This window comes from Hyperoodon ampullatus, assembly GCF_949752795.1.
Source record: "Hyperoodon ampullatus genome assembly, chromosome: X".
In the NCBI taxonomy this organism is placed as follows: domain Eukaryota; kingdom Metazoa; phylum Chordata; class Mammalia; order Artiodactyla; family Ziphiidae; genus Hyperoodon; species Hyperoodon ampullatus.
Window position 1 is genome coordinate 16,887,521 of NC_136913.1, and position 24,504 is coordinate 16,912,024.

Below are 24,504 nucleotides of genomic sequence, written 5' to 3' on the forward strand. Positions count from 1 at the left end.
TTGGAGCTTCCAGTAGACTAGCCTGGGATTTGTGGTAGTGGCACAGTTTCAAAAGAGAGAGCATGGAAGCATACAAGGCCTTCTGAGGCCAGCTTGGAACTGGTACATAACACTTCCACCATATTCTTTAGTCCAACTCAAGTCACAAACCCAACCCAGCTTCAAGGGCTGGGGAAGGAGACTCTTGATGAGAGTGGCTGCAAAATCACATTAAAAAGAGCATGACTAGAGGTTGGAGTAGAGAATTGGGGATACTTTTGCAATCAATCTACCATATCACTTTTCATCTTTCTCCACCTGAATTGGCCAGATTTCTTTTCTTGGGCTGACTGTTTCATAGGCAGTCTAGCAAGAAAGAGATCCTGGGTCTCAGCACCTACTGAAATGGGCCGTGCAGGTAATCCGTTACACAGAAATATCTCTTCGAGAGAGAGAGGTCCTTTGGGAATTTCTGCCTATGGTTTGTTACCAAGAAGAAAAAAAATCATGTCAGAAAATTGGGTTTTATGTGACGAGAGAAACAAATCAATTACAGTTAAGTAAAATTTGAAGTGTTTAACGGAAAAATTGAATGTTGCCATTTAATTTTCTGTAGATCCTGAATAGCCACAGATGTTTGAACCAAATACAATGCATTCTTATGTTTCCAGCCCTATTTGTAAAAATCTGAGATATTAGAGTGGGCAAAAAAAAATGTAGAGTTAGAGCTTCAGAGCGTCAAAATACCTTGATTGACCAGTTTTCCCTGTGCTCCTCCCTCTCCTCCCCGCTGATGAACTCACTGCTTTGGTAAAATGTCCACCTGGGAAGGGATAATGATGATTCATGTGAATGTACCTACTGATCTCAGAACAAATCATTCCTCATGGTTATGTGTGGGTTATCTTGGTATTCATAACATTTAGCACAGTGCCTTACATGGGCTAGGTATTCAAGAAGTTATTTATTGCATTTTAAGTATGGGAATGTAGATTTTTTCCCCCCTTTTCTGTCTTTCTATTTCCAGAATTAGTAACTCACCTTTTTGGCAGCAACATCCAGGACAAGGATAGACAGGACTATTTGGGGTTGATAGACATCCCAGACTCCTACTGTGGTCCTCGGCTGCAATTTCCTCTCACTTTTTCTGATATTGATTTACTTATTGAGGCCTTCAAGCAACAACAGGCAAGTAGAAGCAGATACTGTCCTGATTCTTGTACATAACATGTGCTCACTGACTATCTGTTGAATGAATAGATGAAAATACTACAGCAGAAATGCATTCCCTTGGGAAAAAACTTCACATTAAGTGAGAGCTACCCTCTGTTTTGCTTAACCCATTAAATACAAATCTCCTCAGGTGCACAGAAACCTCATCTCTATCTATAGGCTTACAGTATTTCCTTGTTCTTTTTCTGAGGTTTAATTCACATACTATAAAATTCACCATTTTAAAGTGTACAGTTGATTCAGTGCTTTTTAGTACATTCACAAGATTGTGCAACAATCACTAATATCTAATTCCAGAGCATTTTCTTTACCCCCAAAAGAAGTGCCGCACCCATTACCATTCCCTCCTCCCCCACTCCTGGCAACCACTGTTCTACTTTCTGTCTCTGTGGATTTGTCTCTTCTGGATATTTTGTACAAACAGAATCATGTAATATGTTTCCTTTTGTATGTGGCTTATTTCTCCTAGCATAATGTTTTTAAGGTTCATTCATGCCATAGTATGTTTCATCACTCCTTTATTTTTATGGCTGACTAATTCTATTATATGAGTATACCACATTTTGTTTATCCATTCATCAGTGGATGAACATTTGGATTTTTTCTACCTTTTGGCTATTATGAGCAATGCTGCCATGAACATTTATGTGTAAGTTTTTATATGAACATATGTTTTCAATTCTATTGTTTCTATACCTAGGAGTGGAATTGCTGAGTCATATGGTGACTCAATGTTTAACGTTTTGAGGAACTGCTAAATTGTTTTCCACAGTGGCTACACCAATTTACATTACCACTAGTAATACGTGAGGGTTCCAGTTTCTCCACATTTTTTGCCAACACTTGTTATTTTATGTTTTTAAAAAAATTTTAATTTTATGTTTATTATAGCTATCCTAGTTGTGTATAAAGTGGTATCTAATTGTGGTTCTCATATGCATTTCCCTAATGGCTAAGATGTTGAGTATCTTTTCATGCTTACTGGCCATTTGTACACATTCTTCAGAAAAATGTCTATTCAGATCCTTTGCCCATTTTAAAATCAGGTTGTCTTTTTACTATTGAGTTATAAGGGTTCTTTATATATTCTGGATACAAGTCCCTTATCAGATATACAATTTGCAAATATTTTCTCCCATTCTGTAGGTTGTCTTGTCACTTTCTTTTTTTTTTTTTTTTTTTTTTGCGGTACGCGGGCCTCTCACTGTTGTGGCCTCTCCCGTTGCGGAGCACAGGCTCCGGATGCGCAGGCTCAGCGGCCATGGCTCACGGGCCCAGCCGCTCCACGGCATATGGGATCCTCCCAGACCGGGGCACGAACCCGTATCCCCTGCATCGGCAGGCGGACTCTCAACCACTGCGCCACCAGGGAGGCCCTGTCACTTTCTTAATAATGTCTTTTGAGTCACAAAAGTTTCTAATTTTGATTATGTCCAATTTATCTCCTTTTTTCTTTCGTTGCTTGTGTTTTGGCATCATACCTAAGAATCCATTGCTAAATCCAAGGTCATGAAGATTTACCCCTATGTTTTCTTTTGAGAATTTTATAGTTTTAGCTCTGACATTTAGCTCTATGAGCCATTTTCAGTTAACATCTCTATATGGTATGAGGTATGGGTCCAACTTCGTTCTTTGCATGTGGATATGCAGTTGTCCCTATACCTTTTGTTGAAGAATCTGTTCTTTCCCCATTGAATGGTTTTGGTTCCTTTGTAAAAAATTAATAGGCCATAGCTGTCTGGATTTATTTCTGGACTCCTAATTCTTTTCCATTGGTGTGTGTGTCTATCCTTATGCCAGTACCACACTGTCTTGATTACCGTAGGTTTGTGGTAAGTTGTTTTTTTTTTTTTTTTCCTGCGATACGTGGGCCTCTCACTGTTGTGGCCTCTCCCATTGCGGAGCACAGGCTCCGGACGCGCAGGCTCAGCAGCCATGGCTCACGGGCCCAGCTGCTCCCATGGCATGTGGGATCTTCCCAGACAGGGGCACGAACTCGTGTCCCCTGCATCGGCAGGGGGACTCTCAACCACTGTGCCACCAGGGAAGCCCTTGTGGTAAGTTTTGAAATCAGGAAGTGTCAATCCTTTGACTTTGTTATTCTTTTTCAATACTGTTTTGACATTTAGGGTCCCTTGCAGTGAATTTGAAGATTGACTTTTCCATTTATGCAAAAAAGCCCACTGAGATTTTGGTAGGGGTTGCACTGAATCTGTAGATTGCTTTGGGTAGTATTGTCTTCTTGACAATATTAAGTCTTCTAATCCATGAACATGGGATGTTTTTCCATTTATTTGGGTCTTCTTTAACTTCCTTCAGCTATGCTTTATAATTTTATATTTTTCAGTGTACAAGTCTTTCACTACCTTAAATTTATTCCTAGGTATTTTATTCTTTTGGTTGCTATTATAAAACAAATTGCTTTCTTAATTCCCTTTTGAACGGTTCATTGCTGGCGTATAGAAACACAACTGATTTTTGTGGGTTGATCTTTTACGCTGCAACTTTGCTGAATTCATTTATTAGCTCTAATAGGTGTGTGTGTGTGTGTGTATTCTTTTGGATATTCTATATACAGGATCACATCATCTGTGAATAGAGTTTTACTTCTTCGTTTCTGGTTTAGATGCCTTTTATTTCTTTTTCTTGCCTAATTGCTCTGGCTAGGATTTCCAGTATAATGTTGAATAGCAGTGGTGAGAGCGGACATACTTTTCTTGTTCCTGATCTTAGGGAGAAAGCTTTTAATCTTTTCACCATTGAGTTTGATGTTAGTTATGGTTTTTTTTTTTTTTTTTTTGCGGTACACGGGCCTCTCACTGCTGTGGCCTCTCCCGTTGTGGAGCACAGGCTCTGGATGCGCAGGCTCAGCGGCCATGGCTCACGGGCCTAGCCGCTCCGTGGCATGTGGGATCTTCCCGGACCGGGGCAGGAAACCGTGTCCCCTGCATCAGCAGGCGGACTCTCAACCACTGCGCCACCAGGGAAGCCCCTGTTTTGTTTTTAATAAATGCTGTTTATCAAGTTGAGGAAGTGTCCATCTATTCCTAGTTTTCTGTGTGGCTTTATCATGAAAAGGTGTTGGAATTTGTCAAATACTTTTTCTGCATTAGTTGAGATGATTGTGTGTTTTTTCCCTTCATTATAGTAATGTTGTGTATTACATTGATTAGTTTTCTTATGTTGAACCACTCTTATATTCCTGGAATAAATCCCACTTGGTTATGGTATATAATTATTTAGAAATTCTGTTGGATTTGGTTTGCTGGTATCTTGTCAAGGATTTTTGCATTTTATTCGTAAGGGATATTGGTCTGTATTTTCTTTTTGTGTGGTGTCTTTATCTGGCTTTGATATCAAGGTAATACTGTCCTCATGAAATGAGTTAGGAATTGCTTCCTTCTCTTCTATTTTTTTTTTTTATTTTTTATTTTTTTGTGGTATGTGGGCCTCTCACTGTTGTGGCCTCTCCCGTTGCGGAGCACAGGCTCCGGACGCACAGGCCCAGCGGCCATGGCTCACGGGCCCAGCCGCTCCGCGGCATGTGGGATCTTCCCAGACCGGGGCACGAACCCGTTTCCCCTGCATCGGCAGGCGGACTCTCAACCACTGCGCCACCAGGGAAGCCCTCTTCTATTTTTTAGAAGAGTTTGAGAAGGATTGGTGTTACTTCTTTAAACGTTTCATAGAGTTCACCAGTGAAGCTGTCTGGTCTTGCACTTTTCTTTGTTAGGAAGTTTATGATTACTGATTCAATCTCTACTTGTTCTAGATCTGTTCAGATTTTCTATTTCTTCTTGAGTGTTTTGATAATTTGTGTGTTTCCAGGAATTTGTCCATTTCATCTAAATTATCTAATTTGTTAGTATACAATTGTTCATAATCTCTTATAATTCTTTTTATTTCTTTGAGGTCAGTGGTAATGTCCCCATTTTCATTTCTGATTATAGTATTTGCATTTTCTCTCTTTTTTTTCTTGGCCAATCTAGGTAAAATTTTGTCAATTTTGTAGCTCTTTTCAAAGAACCAACTTTTGGTTTTGTTGATTCTATTGGTTTCCTGTTCTCTATTTCATTTATCTGCACTCTAATCCCTGTCTTCTTCCTTCTGCTGGCTTTCTGTTTAATTTGCTCTTCTTTTTCTAGCTCCTTAACTCATCACTGATGGGGGGATTTTTGTAGAAACTAATGCCTGTGGCTGGCGATTTTTATTTTGGCTGGCCAAAAAGTCAATTCTGTTATTTCATTAACACTTTGCAGGTTATTACATTCAGTAGTTATATCTGACACACCTGTAAAGTCTTCTAATTTTTGTGAAATATTGTCTTCTATCCACTCTTCTGTAGAAGCAAAGGAGCATTCTCCAGCACCACGAGTTTCATTTTCACTTTCCGTATCAGAATCAATCACTAAGGTTTTTTGTCTTTTTGTTGGTCTTATATTCACATCGTCTGAATCAGAACTATATTCTGAAGAACTGTCATCTTCTGGACACTAGTATATATGTTGCTCAGACAGTCAGAGAAAGTTTCTGCATAAAGTTCACCAAACAGTTCTTCTTCACTCAAAATTTCACAATTTGTCATTTTTGAAAATTTTACGTTTATAATATACACAAGGTTGGAGCAAAAACCTAATGGAGCAAAATGTGAATAATAATGACAATCATAAGTTATATAATGAACCCTTGATCAATTTTAAGCTCTAACAACTTTGCATGGTGATGTTAATTGTATCACTCTCTAAAAACGTATTGATATGTCTCTGGTCAATAACGTTCAGGTAACAAAAGACGTATTAATGTGTCTCTGGTCAATAATGTGTTAAGCATTAAGTCAGGCTTTTCATTCGAGATCTTTCTTCTTTCTTAATGTAGGCATTTACAGCCATATATTTCTCACTGGGCATTGCTTTTACTGTATCCCATAAGTTTTGGTATGTTGTGTTTTAATTTTTGTTCATCTCAAAGTATTTTCTAATTTCCCTCGTGATTTCTTCAACATATTCAAGAGTATGTTGTTTAATTTCCACATATTTGTGAACTTTCCAGTTTTCCTTCTGTTATTGATTTCTAGTTTCATTCCATTGTGGTCAGAGAAGATACTTTGTATGATTCCAGTCTTTTAGAATGTACTGAGGCTTGTTTTGTAGCCTAACATCTGGTCTATCCTAGAGAATGTTCCATGTGCACTCGTAAAAAAATGTGTAGTCTGCTCTTTGGGGTGGAGTAGTCTATAGATGTCTCTTAGGTCTAGTTGGGTGTGAGGTCTCCGAAGTTTCTTTTCTTTTAGGCTGTGTTCACCTAGTGTTTTGACAGAGATTTCCTTGAACACCAAGAGCCATTAAGGAAGAAAAAAAGAAAGAAAGAAGGAAAGAGAGAGAGAGGAAGGGAGGGAGGAGTGAGGGGGAAGGGAGGGGGAGGGAGGGAGGAAGAGAGAAAGGAGGAAAGAGGGAAAGAAAGAGGGAGGGGGAAGAAAGAGGGAGAGAGAAAGAAGGAAGGGAACAGAAGGGAAGAAAGGAAAATCTAGTCTTTGCAGATTGGCTCTGTGTTGGTACACTCCTTTACTGCTTAGCCTGGCTGTTTACAAATCCATCTTAGCCTTTACTTTCTGCTTGCACTGTGCCATTTTTAAGTTGCCTCTTTCTTAATTCAGCATTGGTTGCTGTGAGCTTTGACTATTTTCCAAAGTTCTGACAAAGCTGGGTCTGACAGGTTTTTTTGTTTGTTTGATCTGGTTTTTTGGCTTGATTTTTCAGTGTTTCTGCAGAGGGATGGGATCTTGGAACTACCTAGTTCATTATTTTCTGACATCACCCCAGAACCCTCATTGTCAGGTTAGGACCTTAAGGGTGTACCCTCGGAGTAAGAGTGAATGAGAAGTACTGGCTCTGTAGGGACTGAAGCAAAATTTTGAATCATCTAATTCCTAAAATTGAATTGATATCATCCTAGACAGCTAGTGCTCCTAGCCATCTGCCAAGAGAAAATTTAAACCCTCTCTGTAAGAAAATAGGGCCTTAAATTATTTCTTCAAGTTTTCATATACAGGATCCAGAACTTAACACAAATGTTAACCGGGCACAGGAGGATGCAAAATTCACAAAAGAAAACTGAGGCAAACAGCAAACAATGGAAACAAACCTATAGAGTTTTTAGATAATGGCATTATCAGACTCAGAGTTGAAAATAAATATGCTTAATATGCTCAAGGACATAAAAGCTATGACAAAAATTCAACGAGCTATAATAGAAAAGATAGACAATTTTGATTTTATAAAAATGAAAAAAATATGATGCTAAGGGAAGAATAAAAGGTTCAACATAGTGTACAGTGTGCTCCCATTTGTTAACAAAATTAATAAGCATTATATATTTTGATTTTTAAAAATTGAGATAAAATTCACATCACATAAAATTGATTGTTTTAACCATTTTAAATAAAGTATGTGATTCATTGGTTTTTAGTATATTCACAATGTGGTGCAACCATCACCACTATCTAATTCCAGAACATTTTTATCATCCTCAAAACAAAACCCTGTACCTCATTCCCTCTTCTCCCTAGCCCCTGGCAACCACTAGTTTACTTTCTGTCTCTACACATTTGCCAGTCTGTGCATTTTATATAAATGGAATCATATAATATGTGCCTTTTGTGTCTGGTGGCTTCTGCTTCGTATAATGTTTTCAAGGTTCATTCATGTTGTAGCATGTATCAGTCAGTACCTCATTCCTATTTTTGGTCGAATAATATTCCTTTGTGTGAATATACCACATTTTATTTAAGGGATTATGTACTTATACATGTGTTTGCATATTCATACGTGGTTATATTGATTTTTTTAAATTTTATTTATTTATTATTTTTGGCTGCGTTGGGTCTTCATTGCTGCGTGCGGGCTTTCTCTAGTTGCGGCTAGTGGGGGCTACTGTTTGTTGCAGTGCGCGGGCTTCTCATTGCAGTGGCTTCTCTTGTTGCAGAGCACGGGCTCTGGGAGCGAGGGCTTCAGTAGTTGTGGCTCGCGGACTCTAGAGCACAGACTCAGTAGTTGTGGCACACGGGCTTAGTTGCTCCGCGGCATGTGGGATCTTCCCGGACCAGGGCTTGAACCCGTGTCCCCTGCATTGGCAGGCGGATTCCTAACCACTGCGCCACCAGGGAAGCCTGGTTATATTGATTTTTATATGCTTGCAAGTGCATAGAATATTTTTTGGAAAGATACTCTCAAGACACTCTTAACAGTGGCTGTTTTGGGGAATAGGGAAAGGAGACTGAAGTCTGGGGAAGAAGGAAAATTGCTTTTCATTATTATACTCCTTTTTGCTGTTTAAATTTTTATTTCAACTTTAGAAATGTGGGGGGGGGTTCATTTAAAAACTAGTTACTTTTTTAAAAAGAAAATCATTTAAAAGTAATATTTTCCTCCCTCAATGCCTTTAAAAGAATGTGAGTATTTTATTCAAGTTGCCATTTAATCTGAATATATTTGTAAACATAGAAATCAACTTCTGAGTTAACTCTTTTGAGTATTTAATATTGCTGTAAACACGATTATAATGCTACTGAAAGAGAAGTAGACTGGCTTTGTAGGGACTAATAATACCAAAGTGATTTTAACCAATTGAAAAAGGACCCAGAAAAAACATTTTCATGATAGGAATTTTCTGTTGTTGCTATATATCCTCAATGATTATTTGTTAATTTAACTTAACAAAACAACTGCCTTTTCAGACAGTAATTACTCTGATTAGCACTACAAATGGTCCAGAAAGTCTACAGTGGCAACTTCAGGTAACACTGAAGCCAGTTTTGGGAATCAATAAATTAAATATGGAAATTAAAATAAGTCATTCTATCAAAGTGTTTTGCCTGTTCCTTTAAAATCTGGCTAAAGGAAGGTTCAAGATTTGACTCACGGATTTAGAATGCTTTTGTGGGGAAAATCTGTAGCAATCCATTAGGTTTGCAGAGACAGGAAATGTGGGTTGCTCCCCACGTATTAACATCCAGGGAACCTTCTCTTTCCTCCTAATTCTCACATTGCTTCCAATCCTGCTTCCTGTTTTTTGTTGTTTTTTTTTTTGTTTTTTTGCGGTACGTGGGCCCCTCACCGCTGTGGCCTCTCTCGCTGCGGAGCACAGTCTCTGGACGCACAGGCCCAGCGGCCACGGCTCTCGGGCCCAGCCGCTCCGCGGCACGTGGGATCTTCCCGGACCGGGTCACGAACCGTGTCCCTTGCATCGGCAGGCGGACTCTCAACCACTGCGCCACCAGGGAAGCCCCCTGTTTTTTTTTAAAAAAAATAAGTTTGGAGAATTTCATGATTAAATAATTTTAATAGGAAGTGGAAATGGAAAATAATTTCATTATTTTAGTAGGAAGTGGAAATGGAAATTTCAGGACACCATGAGATAGGATTGTTCCAAAGGGTTCCATCTGTCCTGAATCCCATGCCCAAAGCGTTATCTGAACAATATGTAGATATGACCTCTCTCTCAGCCTCCAATAATCTAAACCAGTGCTGTCCAATAGGAACATAATGTGATCCACATACATAATTTAAAATCTTCTAGTAGCCAACATTATAAAGGCAAAAAGAAACAAGTGAAATTAATTTTAATAATGTGTTTTATTTACTCCAACATATAAAATTATCATTTTAATATGTAATCATATTAAAAGTTTTTAATGAGACGTTTTACCTTTTTTTTTTCATACTGTCTTTAAAATCCAGTGCATATTTTGTGCTTACATTACATCTCAATTTTGACTGACCCCATTTCAAGTGGTCAATAGCCCCATGTGACCAGTGTCTACTGCATTGGACAGTACAGGTGCAAACACTCCTGACTAGAAAGTGGTGTTAGCATCTGTTAAATTTATATCAGCTACATCACTTTTTGAATTATGTATTTGGAATAGTTCATAATTTAAAAAAAGAGAGAACAACAGTATTTAAAACATTTTTTTAAAAGTTTTAAAAATACTTGTTTTTAAAAGTATTTAAAAACAACAAGTATTTAAAAAATACTTATTTAAAAAATACTTGTTTTTAAAAGTATTTACAAACAACAACTGTATTTAAAAACAAACAAACAGAAAAGCCTGGAAGAGAAAACCCAGTAAATCTGTCTAAAACAATGCTGTCATCAACACTGTAACTGGAGGAGATCAAGGGATGAATAGTCATAATAGGAGCTGATCCGAATGGTTTATTTGAGTTGGCAATATGTTCTATACTTACACTTGTATATAAGTGTGCTTGCTGTCCTGTAAACTCATGTCTGTGCACCAAGTATTGAGCCACACCTAGGACACCTGGCTCAGGAGTCCCTTGGGGCCTGTCTAGCTGCCTTGTGAGACCTCCTAACCCAGCACCCCCATCTAATTCCCAGCCCCGGGGCAGGAGGTCGCAAGCAAATGCAAAGCAGTTCCTCTTGAACAATCTCTCTCTTGCTTCTCTCTTCCTTTCTACTTCTCTCTCTTTTCCCTCCTTCTCTTTTCTTTACTTTTTTGCCTGCACATTTCCTTAGGGCAAGGGAGTCTCCTTTTTTTCTTGTCACCTCTCTTGAGCTCTAAGGACCAAGAATAACAAGAAATGTTCTGTGAATGGGTGATGTCAATTAAGAACATGAGAATATAGACGTCCTAGGAACCATTCATTCATTCAACTTACACATCTCTAGTGAGGGCTTATTATGTGCCAGATACTGTGCTAGGATTATCTATTTAAAAGTCATTCAGAGATTGTCATGAACTACAGCTACCTGAAACGTGCTCATATGTTCCACCTATTATTGCTTTCTACGCACTCATGCCTTTTCTCCTAGTTCATTATATCTATTTCCTCTCCTTCGCCCTCACAGATACTTCATGCTTATTATGTCTTAGAGGTGCTATTTGAAACCAAGAAGCTCCTGCAGCAAATGCCGAATTTCACTCACGTAAAAACTTCTCCCTCCAAAGAGATAACAATCTGTGGTAAGTTTCAGAGCAGTGTTGCCAAATTAATATTTAGGAGCCTCTTGGTTCTACATCATTGGCCTAACTTGAAAACTGTGTAAATTGGACTGTGTTAAGGGAAAAGTGTTAATATAGAGTTTTCTATCATGATAGTACTGTTTCCTATCTTGTCTTTGTTTTGCATACCAGCTGGCAGGAATTAATTATGTGAGAAATTAAAGAACTCATAGCTTTTTATAAAGGCAGGCAGCATTTTAATACAGAAAACCACCCATGGGTGGAATAAGTGTTCTTTGCCCTCCCTCTGGCTCTCATTATCTTGGTTCAATGTAGCTTTTTCTAGGTGGGCCTCTGCATGCCACTTATGCTGGGAAGAGAAAAGCCCAAGGCAGGGTGGAGACTAAATTCTTCTCTGCCCTCGGCTGCTGTTTTAGATTTTTCCAACTGGTCTCTGCAGCTTTTAGAAGAGCGGGAATGTCCCAGAAATCTGTTCCTTGTTCTTCCAAATAACAAGAGCTGAGATTTTGTTATCATATAGGCCAGTCTGACAGGATATTGCTTCAAGAAGCAGTACACATTGAAATTCAACACAGTTGGTGCTCAGCATGCTTGCAACTGTCAGAATGGAGTGCGTGGAAGGAGCAGCAATTCCCTTAACTTCTCATTAAGCCTTTAGGTTACAAAACAGTGATTGTTATTTTCCAAATCAGTTTTTAGCTCATGTTTCTTTTACTCTGGCAGGTAGAATGGATTTGACAATCTAATTAAACTATTTCCATTCTAGCATCTGATAGTGGTGACAGGGACTTCATGTAGCAGTACATACTCCATGACATGTCCTGACTCAGGCTTTTGAAGAGTCCTTAATGGTTCAATTCCAACCTAATCAGGCCACCACATCTCTGCCTTCCAGATGATGCATCTCAGCAGTGGGGACCTTTTATTAAAGGCATCATCAGCTCTTACTTTTCATGGAGATAAAGAATTTTGGGTCATGAGGCTCAGGAAGCCATGCCAACCCATGAAGCCTCTGGAGCCAAGGCGAGGTTTGCTCTCAGAGTGTATATAATAGGCCAAACAGAGAGTGTGATCTTCTCCCATATGTTTCCAGTATACCTCTAGTTGCCATTGGAGACTTATCTTTGCATAAAAGGATCTGGAAGGAGGCATGAATTAATTAGAGGGCATGTAAGTCCTGGAATCATGCAGTGTAAGAACTGAATGGTTCTTACAGAGACCATCTAGTCTATCCCTTGCGCTTACAGATGAAATTGAGGCCCAGAGAGAAAAGTGTATTGCCTTCCATGCATTTCTATGTAGTAACTTGTCCCCCTCGCTCCGCCTCAGCTTACTCAGCTGGTTAGTGGCAGAGTCAGAATTAAAAATCAGATCCTCTGCATCCCAGGTTAGAGCCAACTCCATATCTGCTATCCCAACTCCCATCATGCACTGCTCTGACTGATGTTTCATTTTCCATCATGAGACAAGGACTAGGGAATGGATTGATTGGACAGTTCCATTATTTTAAAGATACCCACATCTTGGGCATTTATTTCCAGACTTCTTCCATGTAGCACCATTGATAGAAGGAAAAACCAAGGCCCATAGGTTCCCATAGCATAGGAATTATTATTTTCTGTCTTTAATAGCCCCATTGAACTTAGAAAAATTTGGTCATCATTTAAAATAAAATTTAAAATCAGGGCCATATTTTCATAAACATCCTCTGTTTAAGACAGTATTAGGAAAGGGGGAGAAATTATGATGAACCTTTACCATTATTTTAATTTCCAGATGCATTTTTTTACCTGCACATCGAAACATGCTACATAGTTCTCAACGTGCATGAAATATAGTAGGTGTTTTAGTTTATGTTATAAATGATAACCAGTTATGCAGTTATATTTTTGTATGCTGTGGAAATACCTTTCTGTGGCTGTCTTTCCATGATACATTGAGTTTTATCTCTTGCTGTCCAACTAGAAGTTAAAAATATTTTTAGGGACTTCCCTGGTAGTCCAGTGGGTAAGACTCCGTTCTCCCAATGTAGGGGGCCCAGGTTTGATCCCTGGTCAGGGAACTAAGTCCCACATGCCTCAACTAAGAGTTCGTCTGCAGCAACTAGAGACCCCTGCATGCTGCAAGGAAGATCCCACATGCGGCAACGAAGATCCCACGTGCCGCAACTAAGACGTGGAGCAGCCTAATTAACTAATTAATTTTAAAATAATAAAGCAGCTTATGAAAAAAATGAAAATAAAAATATTTGTATAGCCTCAACTCTTAATATGCTGAAACCAATTCATTTATTAGCATACCAGCTGCAACAGTTCTGACTACCCAAATCTTTGGGCTTTTTTTTTTTTTTTTTTTTTAACTGGAACCAAAGCTGCTAATAGTAGCTTGTTTTATTGATATGAAGTGAAATACTTTGTCCATTAAGGCATTGCAGATATTCTAAAGCTCCCAATTAACCAAATTCTACAGAATACCTGACTCACAGCATTTTTATTATTATACTTGTCTCCCTCTCAGAAATTCCTCCCTGCCATCAGAATTCATATTTTTCTGCTGTGGCCTCAGAAGCACTAACCACACACAGATTTGGCAAACATATACATGCCTCTGCTCTGTCAGCCAGAAAGGCACCTTTATTCTCAATGGTGTACATTGGTGCCTCTCCTTTAAGGCAGCATAATGTAGCTGCTGAGTGAATGAGCTCATATTTTCTTAGCTAAATTTTTTTTTTTTACCATCTTTATTGGAGTATCCTGAAGAAAATTAGGAAAACAAAATAATTAAAAATATATATTTAACTGATAAGTAAAGTCCTTCCATTTTTATTTCCTTAGATTTGGAGTGAGAGCAATGAGATTTAAGTGTACGGTAGTATTAATATGCTCTTAATATTGTAGTCATTTTATAAATAAGTGCTGGTGATGTAGGATTTTAATTTTATCATTCCCATTATAATTGGAGTCATCTCTTGTATATATTTGGTTAATTTTGGTTGTAGCATTTTAAGCAAACTGAGGAAAAGTATTCCTAAATTAAATTATATTTGGTAATTAAGTTGGATACAAGGAATAAAAATTTATGATCAGAGGCTATGAAAGTCAAATATTTACCTAGAAATAGTTATCCAAATAGGGCTTTTGAATATTCACATATTTACTCTTGTTTTTAAATTAATGGCTTCATCTATTTATATGGTTTCCCTTAGTTGGCTGAGTTTTATAAAGCCCTGCTTTCTATTTTCTCTAATAGTCTCATCAAGAGAATGTCAACTGTCTACTCAAAATTTTTAAGTTTCAGATGCTACTGCTGGAGCATATTCTTGAAAATGTGGCTTTAAAAAGCTTTGCATTTAGCAATTAAACTTAATTATTGAGTGCCTACTATGCAGCAGGTACTGTGGGAGGCATTTGGGGTTTAATGCGAAGACAGATGATACTGCTGTTCTCCTAGAGATTACAGTGTAGGTAGTACAGAACAATCACTAAGAGCTTCATTTTTTTGTTGTTGTTGTTGTTTTTGCGGTACGCGGGCCTCTCACTGTTGTGGCCTCTTCCGTTGCGGAGCACAGGCTCCGGATGCGCAGGCACAGCGGCCACGGCTCATGGGCCCAGCCACTCCGCGGCACGTGGGATCCTCCCAGACCGGGGCACGAACCCGCGTCCCCTGCATCGGCAGGCGGACTCTCAACCACTGCGCCACCAGGGAAGCCCAGAGCTTCAGTTTTGAAGAGAAATAAAGTTGAGTTTGAATTCCAGCTCTGCTACTTGGTAGCTGGGCAACTTTGCATAAGTTACTTAACTACTCTGAGCCTCATTTGTAAAATGAGTATGATGAAAACAATACCCATCTCATAGAGTGGTTGTAAGGATTGAACAAGATAATTCACGTAAACCCTTAGTCTAGCACTTGGCACAGAGTGAGCTAAGAACAGCATAAATGGCTGGAGTGAATAGGTAATTGCAACATTGGATGCTGTCCCCTATAGGAAAGGGGACAAAGTTTCCATAGAGTGCTATGGAAACAAATTGTCTGTTGAATTAATATCATCATAGGGTAAAAACCTGATGTCCTGAAAATGCTTGGAGTATATCAGTAGTATTTCAGTTTTTAAATTCTGTTACGTATCTTTTCAAATTAGAGTTTTTGTCTTTTCAGTTTTTAAATTCTTGTTTCCTACTGAATAGCGATTTTTCATTTCATTCCCAGGTGATTTGCATGGGAAACTGGATGATCTTTTTATGATCTACTATAAGGTAAATGATTATTTTGCTAAATATTTATATTTTTGTTGGGGGAAGGCAGTCCTAGGACAAATAACAATATTAATTTTATTAGGGATAGGTACAAATACAGATATAATAGGACAGTTTTTATCCAAGAAGTGGAAAGATTTGGGTTTTTTCACACGTTTCACAAAAAAATTTTAAAGATTTCATTTGGGTCTTTGTTTAATATTGTTGTTATCTGTAGATCCATTAGGATTTGTACCTGATTGTATTTATGTTCTTTATTACATGGCACATGTCTAGATGGCAGAGGAAGGGGAGGGAAACAGTCTGTTTTATTTTATTGTTATTTGGTTCAGAAGTGAGCATGCCACAGCAGTCTTCTCCTCCATTGTGCACTAATGATGCATGAAGGGAGTCCCCCATAGCAAGCTCCAAACTGCTCTTCTCTTCTCCACCCTGATTCATCATTGCCAGGCTCAGCTGCTCTTCCAGTGCTATGACTCCTCTTCGTTGCTTGGGTTTTGTTTGCGGGAACCCACACAGAGGGCACAAAGCAGCTTGGCCAGCGTAGAGTTTCTCTGCATCTCTTTGATTGGATTCATTTCTTTCTCTGAGCCAGCAGTTGCAACCTAAATGTTTGCTTCTGGGATGATTGCATATAGAAAATTGATCCTGAGGTGACCTCTGCCTTCGCAGTGGTACCCCTTTGTCTCTCTTTTTGATTAATACATCATCCCCACAACTAGCATGTTGAATAATTGGGCACAGCATAGGTGTCTCAGATGGCCTGAAAGAAAATATATTCTGATTATTATGATGGGAAATCAATTTTACTCTTTGGGGACTGTGAGAGCTTGAGTAAGCCACATAACAACCTCCATGACCCTTAATTTCTTTTTTGGCTGCAATATTCTTTTTTCTTTTTTTAAATACTATTGACATATAGTTGATTTACAATATTGTGTTAGTTTCAGGTGTACAGGAAAGTGATTCGGATATCCGAATCACTTTCCTGTACACCTGAAACTATGCTATACAGTAAATCCTTTTTATTTACCTATTTTATATATAGTAGTGTATATCTGTTGATCCCATACTCCTAACTTATCTCTCCCCCCACTTTCCCCTTTGGTAACCATAATTTTGTTTTCTATGTCTGTGAGCCTGGCTCTGGTTTGTAAATAAGTTCATTGGTATTATTTTTTAGATTCCACATATAAGTGATATCATATGGTATTTGTCTTTCTCTTTCTGACTTACTTCACTTAGTATGATAATCTCTAGGTCCATCCATATTGCTTCAAATGGCATTATTTCTTTTTTTATGGCTGAGTAATATTCCATTGTGTATATATATATATATACCACATCTTATTTATCCATTCATCTGTCAACGGACACTTAGGTTACTTCCATGTCTTGGCTATTGTGAATAGTGATGCTATGAACATTGGGGTGCACATATCTTTTCACATTAGAGTTTTTGCCTTTTTCAGATATATGCCCAGGAGTGGGATTGCTGGATCATATGGTTACTATATTTTTAACCTTTTTTTTTTTTTTGGCTGTGTTGGGTCTCCGTTGCTGTGTGCAGGCTTTCTCTAGTTGTGGCGAGTGGGGGCTACTCTTCATTGCAGTGTGCGGACTTCTCATTGCGGTGGCTTCTCTTGTTACGGAGCACGGGCTCTAGGCACACGGACTTCAGTACTTGTGGTGCATGGGCTTCGTTGCTCTGCGGCATGTGGGATCTTCCCAGACCAGGGCTCGAACCCATGTCCCCTGCATTGGCAGGCAGATTCTAAACCACTGTGCCACCTGGGAAGTCCCTATCTTTAACTTTTTAAGGAACCTCCATACTGTTCTCCATAGTGGCTGCACTAATTTACATTCCCACCAACAGTGTAGGAGGGTTCCCTTTTCTCCACACCCTCTCCAGCATTTATTATTTGTAGGCTTTTTTATGATGGCCATTCTGACTGGTGTGAGGTGATACCTCATTGTAGTTTTGACTTGCACTTCTCTAATAATTAGCGATGTTGAGCATCTTTTCTTGTGCCTGTTGGCCATCTGTATGTCTTTTGGATAAATGTCTATTTAGTTCTTCTTTGGCTGCAGTATTCTTGAGCTTCCACCCCATAAGAGGTTGTTTTGTGAATAAAATAACATAAATATCCAAAAGCAATTTTTAAAGTACTAAATTATAATAGAAATACAAGGTTTTCATTTCATTCATTCAGAATGGGAGCTTGGAAGGGAATGGAGGAAGCCAAACCAGGAGTGGATGAATGGAGCTAGCACTTAGGAAGAGATTCGGTTGAGACTGCAGGAGGCCTAAGCAAAGGTCTAGGGCCTGGTAGCCAGAGAGTGGGGTCAGGAGAAATAGGAGGCCATCCAGGTAGTGAGTTGGTGTCAGGAAGTCCAGCCAAAGGTTTGCCGGCAGGGAACTGAGGGTTCTGGTAAATAGGGCAATTCTGGAGATCAGCTACGGAATCCAGTCTGGGCAGGGAAGGAAGAGAGGCCAGGATGGCAACCAACTGGGAGAAATGGGTGGAATGAAGGATTGCCATGCTCTCTGAGGTCAGGGCAGGAGGCCCAGGAAGCAGGATGGGTGGGAAGTTGCAAGGGGAGTAGTCCTAGGGTATGAGTGGGTCCGAGGTGGTATCCAGAATGTGGGTGGCTGAAGTGAGTGAAAGAGAATATTAGGGATGAGGAGGTCAAGCAAGTGGAAAGCAGGTGTGTTAAGTGGGGTGGCCACAGGACTGAGAGATGAGATGCAGAGGAAGGAAGTTTAGTCAGAGCTCATGGGCCTGCAAGGTGGAGAGGCTGGCAAAGTGTTAGTCTGTTGGTGGCTCTAAAGAGCAAGTGGACCCGCCCCAACTCCTGACCCTGAGGTCTCCATCCTGTGGAAGAGTGGGTCCTTTCCTTCCAGAGGGCTGCAGGAGTCAGGAGTCTAGCACCATCCCAAAGGGAGGCCCAGATTTCCAGAGGGAAGTCTTTCTGAATGAGTTGAAGGCAAAAGGGAGTTTATTTATGCAGTTTGAGGAATGAGATTTGTTTAAGTCTACATAGCACCATATAAATGTTCAGAAGTACAGTCCTACTATTTTTGACAATTACAGTCTGAGGAAGGAGGAGGGGGTGGAGGTATGTGGGGAATAAATAGCCACAACAGAAAATCTGGTAATTATTTTTCTAGAGGTCTTGGAAAATACAAAAAAGGGAAAATAGTTGAGTAAATTAAATGGGAAAAGTGACTTCCTAGGCAATTAGAAAATTTCTCAAGAGGTAGTTGAAGATATTAAGGTGCGATCAGGGAAAGGACTCTGGAGTAGATAGATGCAAAAAGAGAATGTTTCTTTAATTCCATTGGCAAAACTAAATGGAATATATAAAACTGGAAGGTGCTAATGTAAAGATTGAACAGGAGGAGGTGGGTGGTAAGAAGTACTATAAAAAGGACTAAAGGTGAAATTATAGCATTCACATGAAAGCAAGAAATATTTTGAGTGTTAACCAATGACGGTGTTCAGGAAGTAGAGATTGAGAGCCCAGTGATGAAAGAGTATGGAACTGTTTTTGGCCCCAAAGATATCACAGTTTAGGGGGGTAGGTCAACTAATGAAAAGACAAGACAGTTCAGGGTGAGACATGTTATAACTGGGGTAAGCAAGTTTCCAAGGGAGCACATTGGAGGGGCATCTAAGTCGTGGGAGACTTCCTGGAGGAGGTGACATTTAAGACAATCCCTTCAAAGAGTTTTAGTAATTTAGTAAGTGCCTAAATCATGAAGGAAAGTTTTGAAGGATCAGAAAAGATTTTATTCCCACACCCTTTTTGTGGTGTGCTGCAATAAATGATGGAATCCGTACCAGTGATCGTTTTTGATTGTTTTGACATTTTTGGTTTCTTTAATATTTGGTTGTCCTTACAAATTCTATCATTTAGCACCTTAAGACTAAGCTAGATAGTTTCAGCTCACAATCCTATCTGGATTTGAAGGGAATTCTTTCCTCTGGGTGCCACACGGTTAACCATGGCACACCTTTCCTAAAAGGGCATCCCAACTTTATATGGCTTCAAATATCATCAAGTGAAGCAATTTACATGGCATTAGTTAGGTCATATTTTTAGACTTTATTTTCTGAAACAGTTAATTTTAATCAGCCACTCTTGCTTAATTAGAGTGACCAATTTGGAATACTTCGTTCAGGGCCTTTTCCTCATTGACTAGAAAGCTTGAAATTTTAGACCAAGTTAGTTTGTTAAATTGATGCTGCGTGTGGAAACCTCCTACAGTTGAAAAAGAGCTGCACATGGACAGAGAGAAGCTAATTACCTCTCAACCCTGTGGGTGTCATACTGATGCTGTCCATGGAAGCCATGCAGCCATCTTTTCCTTTTCTTTCTCTCTTCTCCACCATCCTCCACCCCACCCCCTATGCCCCAAATTTTCCGGCTGTGAAGGTCATTAAATATTTTCTTTTTTCTCTATTGCTGATATGCTTCCCACTGCCACAGTAGTCAATTCTTTACCTTTTGAGATTAAGGCAGTGTGTTATAATCAGAACAGATCTCTAAAATAGAGTTTGCAAAAGAAATAAAAATTAAAATAATGTGGAGTTGAGGTCCAGAGGTTATTGTTTGATGTGCCTCGGGAAAATGTCCAAAAATAATTGTGATAACTTCTAGATGTCTTATGTAAAATACTTCAGTGGGAAATAGGTCTCCTTATCTCTACTCAAGTTAATTAATTGTGATCTGCTGTTTTTTTCCCCCTGAAGGTCATCTAATGCTGTTCAGAGTTGTAGTTACCCCAGGTTTCCTATATCTGTCAACTTGATCACCATGTCATAGATGGTTTGTTGTATATCAGCTGCAGAATAAGCCAGAGAGTTTGGTTTACTGGAACTGAGTGAAGGATGGGTTCCCTCAGCAGCAGTGTTTCCTTCTTTGAAGAAAATCCAAAGAATTCTCAGTAGCGTAGCTAGAAGCCTAAATATCCTAGAGACCCATGTCCCAGGAGACTTAGCTATATTTTTTATCTGTTTTCCAATTCTCTTATTATTCTAAGACTAAAACGTATTTGAACTCAGACTATAGAGTAATACAACTAGTCCTGGATCAACAATGCAGTTCTTATACATCCAAACAAGTCTTGCCTTTGCCTTCAGAGGCTCAACACTTACAGAAGTTCAGTATATATTTAGGACTCCTTTTAGAATCACTTTCAGAGACAGTGACATTTTCTATTGAACGAGCTTCATTATCACAAATCAATCTTTTGAAGATGTGTGATTTTTTGAAAAGGTTAAAACTTATTGGGTGTCAAGCGTGCCATGTAAGGTGGATGGCTTAGCTGACCCTTACTATTAGGGGCTTAAAATTAGGTTTGACTAAAGAAATTCAGTATTCATTGCTCATAGTAGAGGTGAAATACCTATAAAGTTTGGTTTAACTGGAGATGAGTTCTACTACCAGAAAATTGGTCATCCCAGTGGAAAATATGTTTACATATTTTCTCAAATTTTGACTGTTGCTTTTCTCAAATTTTGATATTAAGGTTTTATTGATCTTATGAAATAAATTGGAGAGATTTACATCATTTTCTATGGTTTGGAATTTAAATCCCTTGTTCTCAAACTTGGCTATACATTATAATCACCCAAGGAAATGGGGAAAAAAACTACTGATACCTGAGTCCCACTCCCAGAGATTCTGATGGACACCTAGGAGTCTCCATGTGATTCTAATGTGCAGCCAAAGATGGGAATCACTGGTTTAAGTAACATTAAAACCATTTGCTCTTGAAAATTGAGATAGAGCTCTGCTATAAAGCAACATGCAACCAATGCACTTTTGAAGTTTTCTACTTCTTTTGAATCAGTTTTGGTAGCTTCTAATTTTCAAGAAAATCCTCCATTTCTCTAGATTGTCAAAGTACATTGCCACAGATGCCAATATTATATTCTCTCTCTCTCTCTCTCTCTCTCTCTCTCTCTATATATATATATATATATATATATAGTTTTAAAATTTACTTCTGTATATCTTTGTCTTGTTTCCAATCTTTAATCTTAAATTTATTCTCTTTTTTCACTTATCCTCAATCAGGCTCATGATGAGTTTTATCATCAATTTTATCAATTTGTTCTTTCAAAGAATCACCCTTTGGATTATATAGCTTTCATTTTTTTGTTTTCCATTTCATTAATTTCAGCTTTTAGCTTTATTTGATTGGTTTTATTTTTATTTTTCTAATGTCTTAAGATGAATAGTCTTTCATGTGCATCTTCTTTAATAATGAAGGCATTTAAGGCAATGCATCTTTTCTAATTTTAGTTTTAACTGAGCCTTCTGTTGAACTTGTATATTGCTATTAATTTCCTCTTTGATCCAATGGTTATTAAGACTACAATTTTTAATTTCCAAGGATCTTAATTCAAGAAGCTGGAATTTTTTGAATCATATTTTTATTTACTTCAGATTTTATTGGATTATGATACGAGAATGTGTTCTATGAAATGTTTCTTATTTTGAATTTGTTAAGGATTTCTTTGAAATCAAGTATATGATTGATTCTCATGAAGCCTCTGTGGACAAATGAAAAATTAATTGTATTCTCTATTCATAGGGTGCAAAGTTCTTCATATATCTATCTATTAAGTTCATTAGTTATACAGTTGACCCTTGAACAATGCAAGAGTTAATCCACGAATAACTTATTGTCGGCCCTCTTCATTCGCAGTTCCTCTGTGTCCACAGATTCAACCAACCATGGACCACGTAGTACTGTAGTGTTTTTTTTTTTACCTATTATATAATGAAATTTATTTTTTATTGGGGTATAGTTGTTTTACAGTGTTGTGTTAGTTTCTACTGTACAGCGAAGTGGCGTTCCCTGTGCTATACAGCAGGTTCTCAAGTACTGCAGTATTTACTATTGAAAAATATCTGTGTATAAGTGGACCCTTGCAGTTCAAGGGTAAACTGTATATTCAGTTTTTTCCATCTATATCTTTCTAAATATGTATATTGTATATTTCTGTGTAATAAATTACCCCAGTACTTAGTGGCTTAAAACTGCAAACATTTAGTATCTCACAGTTTCTATGGTTCAGAAATTTGAGTGCAGTTTAGCTGGGTGGTTCTGACTTAAGGTCTCTCATGAGCTAGGAATCAAGCTATTGGCCAGGGCTGCAGTCATTTGTAAGGTTGACTGGGGTTGGCAGACCCATTTCCAAGATTGCTGACTCACATGGCACAGCATTTCAGTTCCTTGCTGGCTGTTGACAAAACAGCCACATGGACCTCTCCACAGGGTACCTGAGTGTTCTCATGACATAGCAGCTAGCTTTCCCCAGAGTGAGTGATCCAAGAGAGAGATCAGATAGGAGGCTGCAGTATCTTTTATGACTTAGTCTCCAAAGTTGCACACCATCACTTCTGCTTTTTCTTATTCCTTTCTTAAAAGCAAATCACTAAGTCCAGCCCACATTCAAGGAATGGTAAATTAGGCTTCACCTTTTAAAGGGAGTGTCAAATAATTTGTGGACATTATTTTAAACCAATAATTTGATGTGAATGATTTACTATGTTTGTATTTTTAAAAAAATCTTCTTGCATTTATAGTAGCTAAATATACAAAGCAAAAACTTGTTCTTTTGTTTATTGAATACAAGTTTATGAATTGTATCTTCTTTATAAAGTGCCTGTTATTGTGATATAATGTTGCTTTGTCATCATGTTTAGCACTTTTAATATTAAAAATTCCACTCTAATATTAATATTTGCATTTTTGCTTTTTCTTTGTTGTATTTACCTTGTTTTCAATCTCCCTTTATTTTTTTCATGTGTATTTCTCACAAACTATACATACCTGAGTTTTGTGTTTTAATGTAGCCTGGTAGTCTTGGTATTTTAATGGTAGAATTTAACCCACTCACATTTAGTATAACAACACATATTTTTGAAAAATGTCCTTCTATTCTACTTTGTCTACTATTTATTTCTCTTTGTTTCATCCTTTTTTCCTTTCTTTTTGCTGTTTTGGTGAAGTTTTTTAAATTATTGTTTTCTTTGGCATTTTTACTGTGCTTTTCCATTCATTAGTCATTGTCTTCCCATTCTTGACATTTCTAATAAATGATGTATGTATGTATACTTCTCAAATAGCTATAACTTTATTCCTCCACCATTAGCCTCTCTCTCCTCCAGTAAGACAAATGTATTTGTTTTCACATTTTCCATGTACATCCCCCGTTCAGAGTGTTGTAGAGAATTCTACTTTTCTCCCTTCACCTCTCCTGCAAATCCTTAGCTATTGTTCATGCCATATTTTTAGTTCTTGACCATTATTAGATTTCCTTCATAGTATGTCTCTTCTATTTCTTGAATCCTTCCTTTGTACTTAAACACAATTTCCATATTATTGCTATTGATTTATATTTAATTATATATTTAAAGGTTCATTGTTCACATCTGTATTCTTTCCTCTTAGTCTTTCCCTGGCTTAAGGACTTTTTATTGTTACTGCTGTTATTTGGTTAGAATATTGTCTTGAGTATTTTCCTCTATGGGGCATGTGGGTGTTAGATTCTCTAAATGCAAGCTGCTTGAATGCAGGGACTTTGTATTGTTTACTTCTGTGTTTCTAACACCCCTAAAACTGTATCTAGTATATAACAAGCAATCAGTACATGTTCATTGAGCATAGGAGTCATGAGCTCTTTCAAACTTCAGGCTGAAGTCTCTTTTTAACCATAGAAAATTCCCTCTCTTATTTATGTAATTATTGCCTCTTCTCCATCTGTTCCTTTTTCCTGATTCTGGAATGCTTATTATTGGCACATTAGTTCTCTTGGCTCTGAACTCTAATCTCTTACTCATTCCTCATGATTTCCATCATTTTGCGTTTTGCTCTGTGTGAGAGATTTTTTATCTGCTTGCTCTTTCAGGTCAGTAATGTATTTTTCAACCATTCTTTCTTTGTAGTTAGTGCCAATCTATTGCTATTTTAAATTTGAATAGCATATTTTTCATGCCAAGAATTATTAACTTTTTGTTCTTTATTTCATGGTACTC

At 38.1% G+C, this 24,504-nt stretch overlaps 1 protein-coding gene across 1 annotated transcript in view; it reads left to right on the forward strand.

Annotated features, from left to right (window-relative positions):
• Positions 1-24,504, forward strand: part of PPEF1 (protein phosphatase with EF-hand domain 1) — a gene marked incomplete at its 3' end in the record, with an annotated part of 102,726 nt that overhangs the window by 33,442 nt on the left and 44,780 nt on the right. The window contains exons 3-5 of the mRNA XM_079727965.1: positions 972-1,167; positions 11,080-11,194; positions 15,401-15,447. Coding sequence (XP_079584091.1) covers positions 972-1,167; positions 11,080-11,194; positions 15,401-15,447 — 358 coding nt within the window. The remainder of the gene's footprint in view (positions 1-971; positions 1,168-11,079; positions 11,195-15,400; positions 15,448-24,504) is intronic.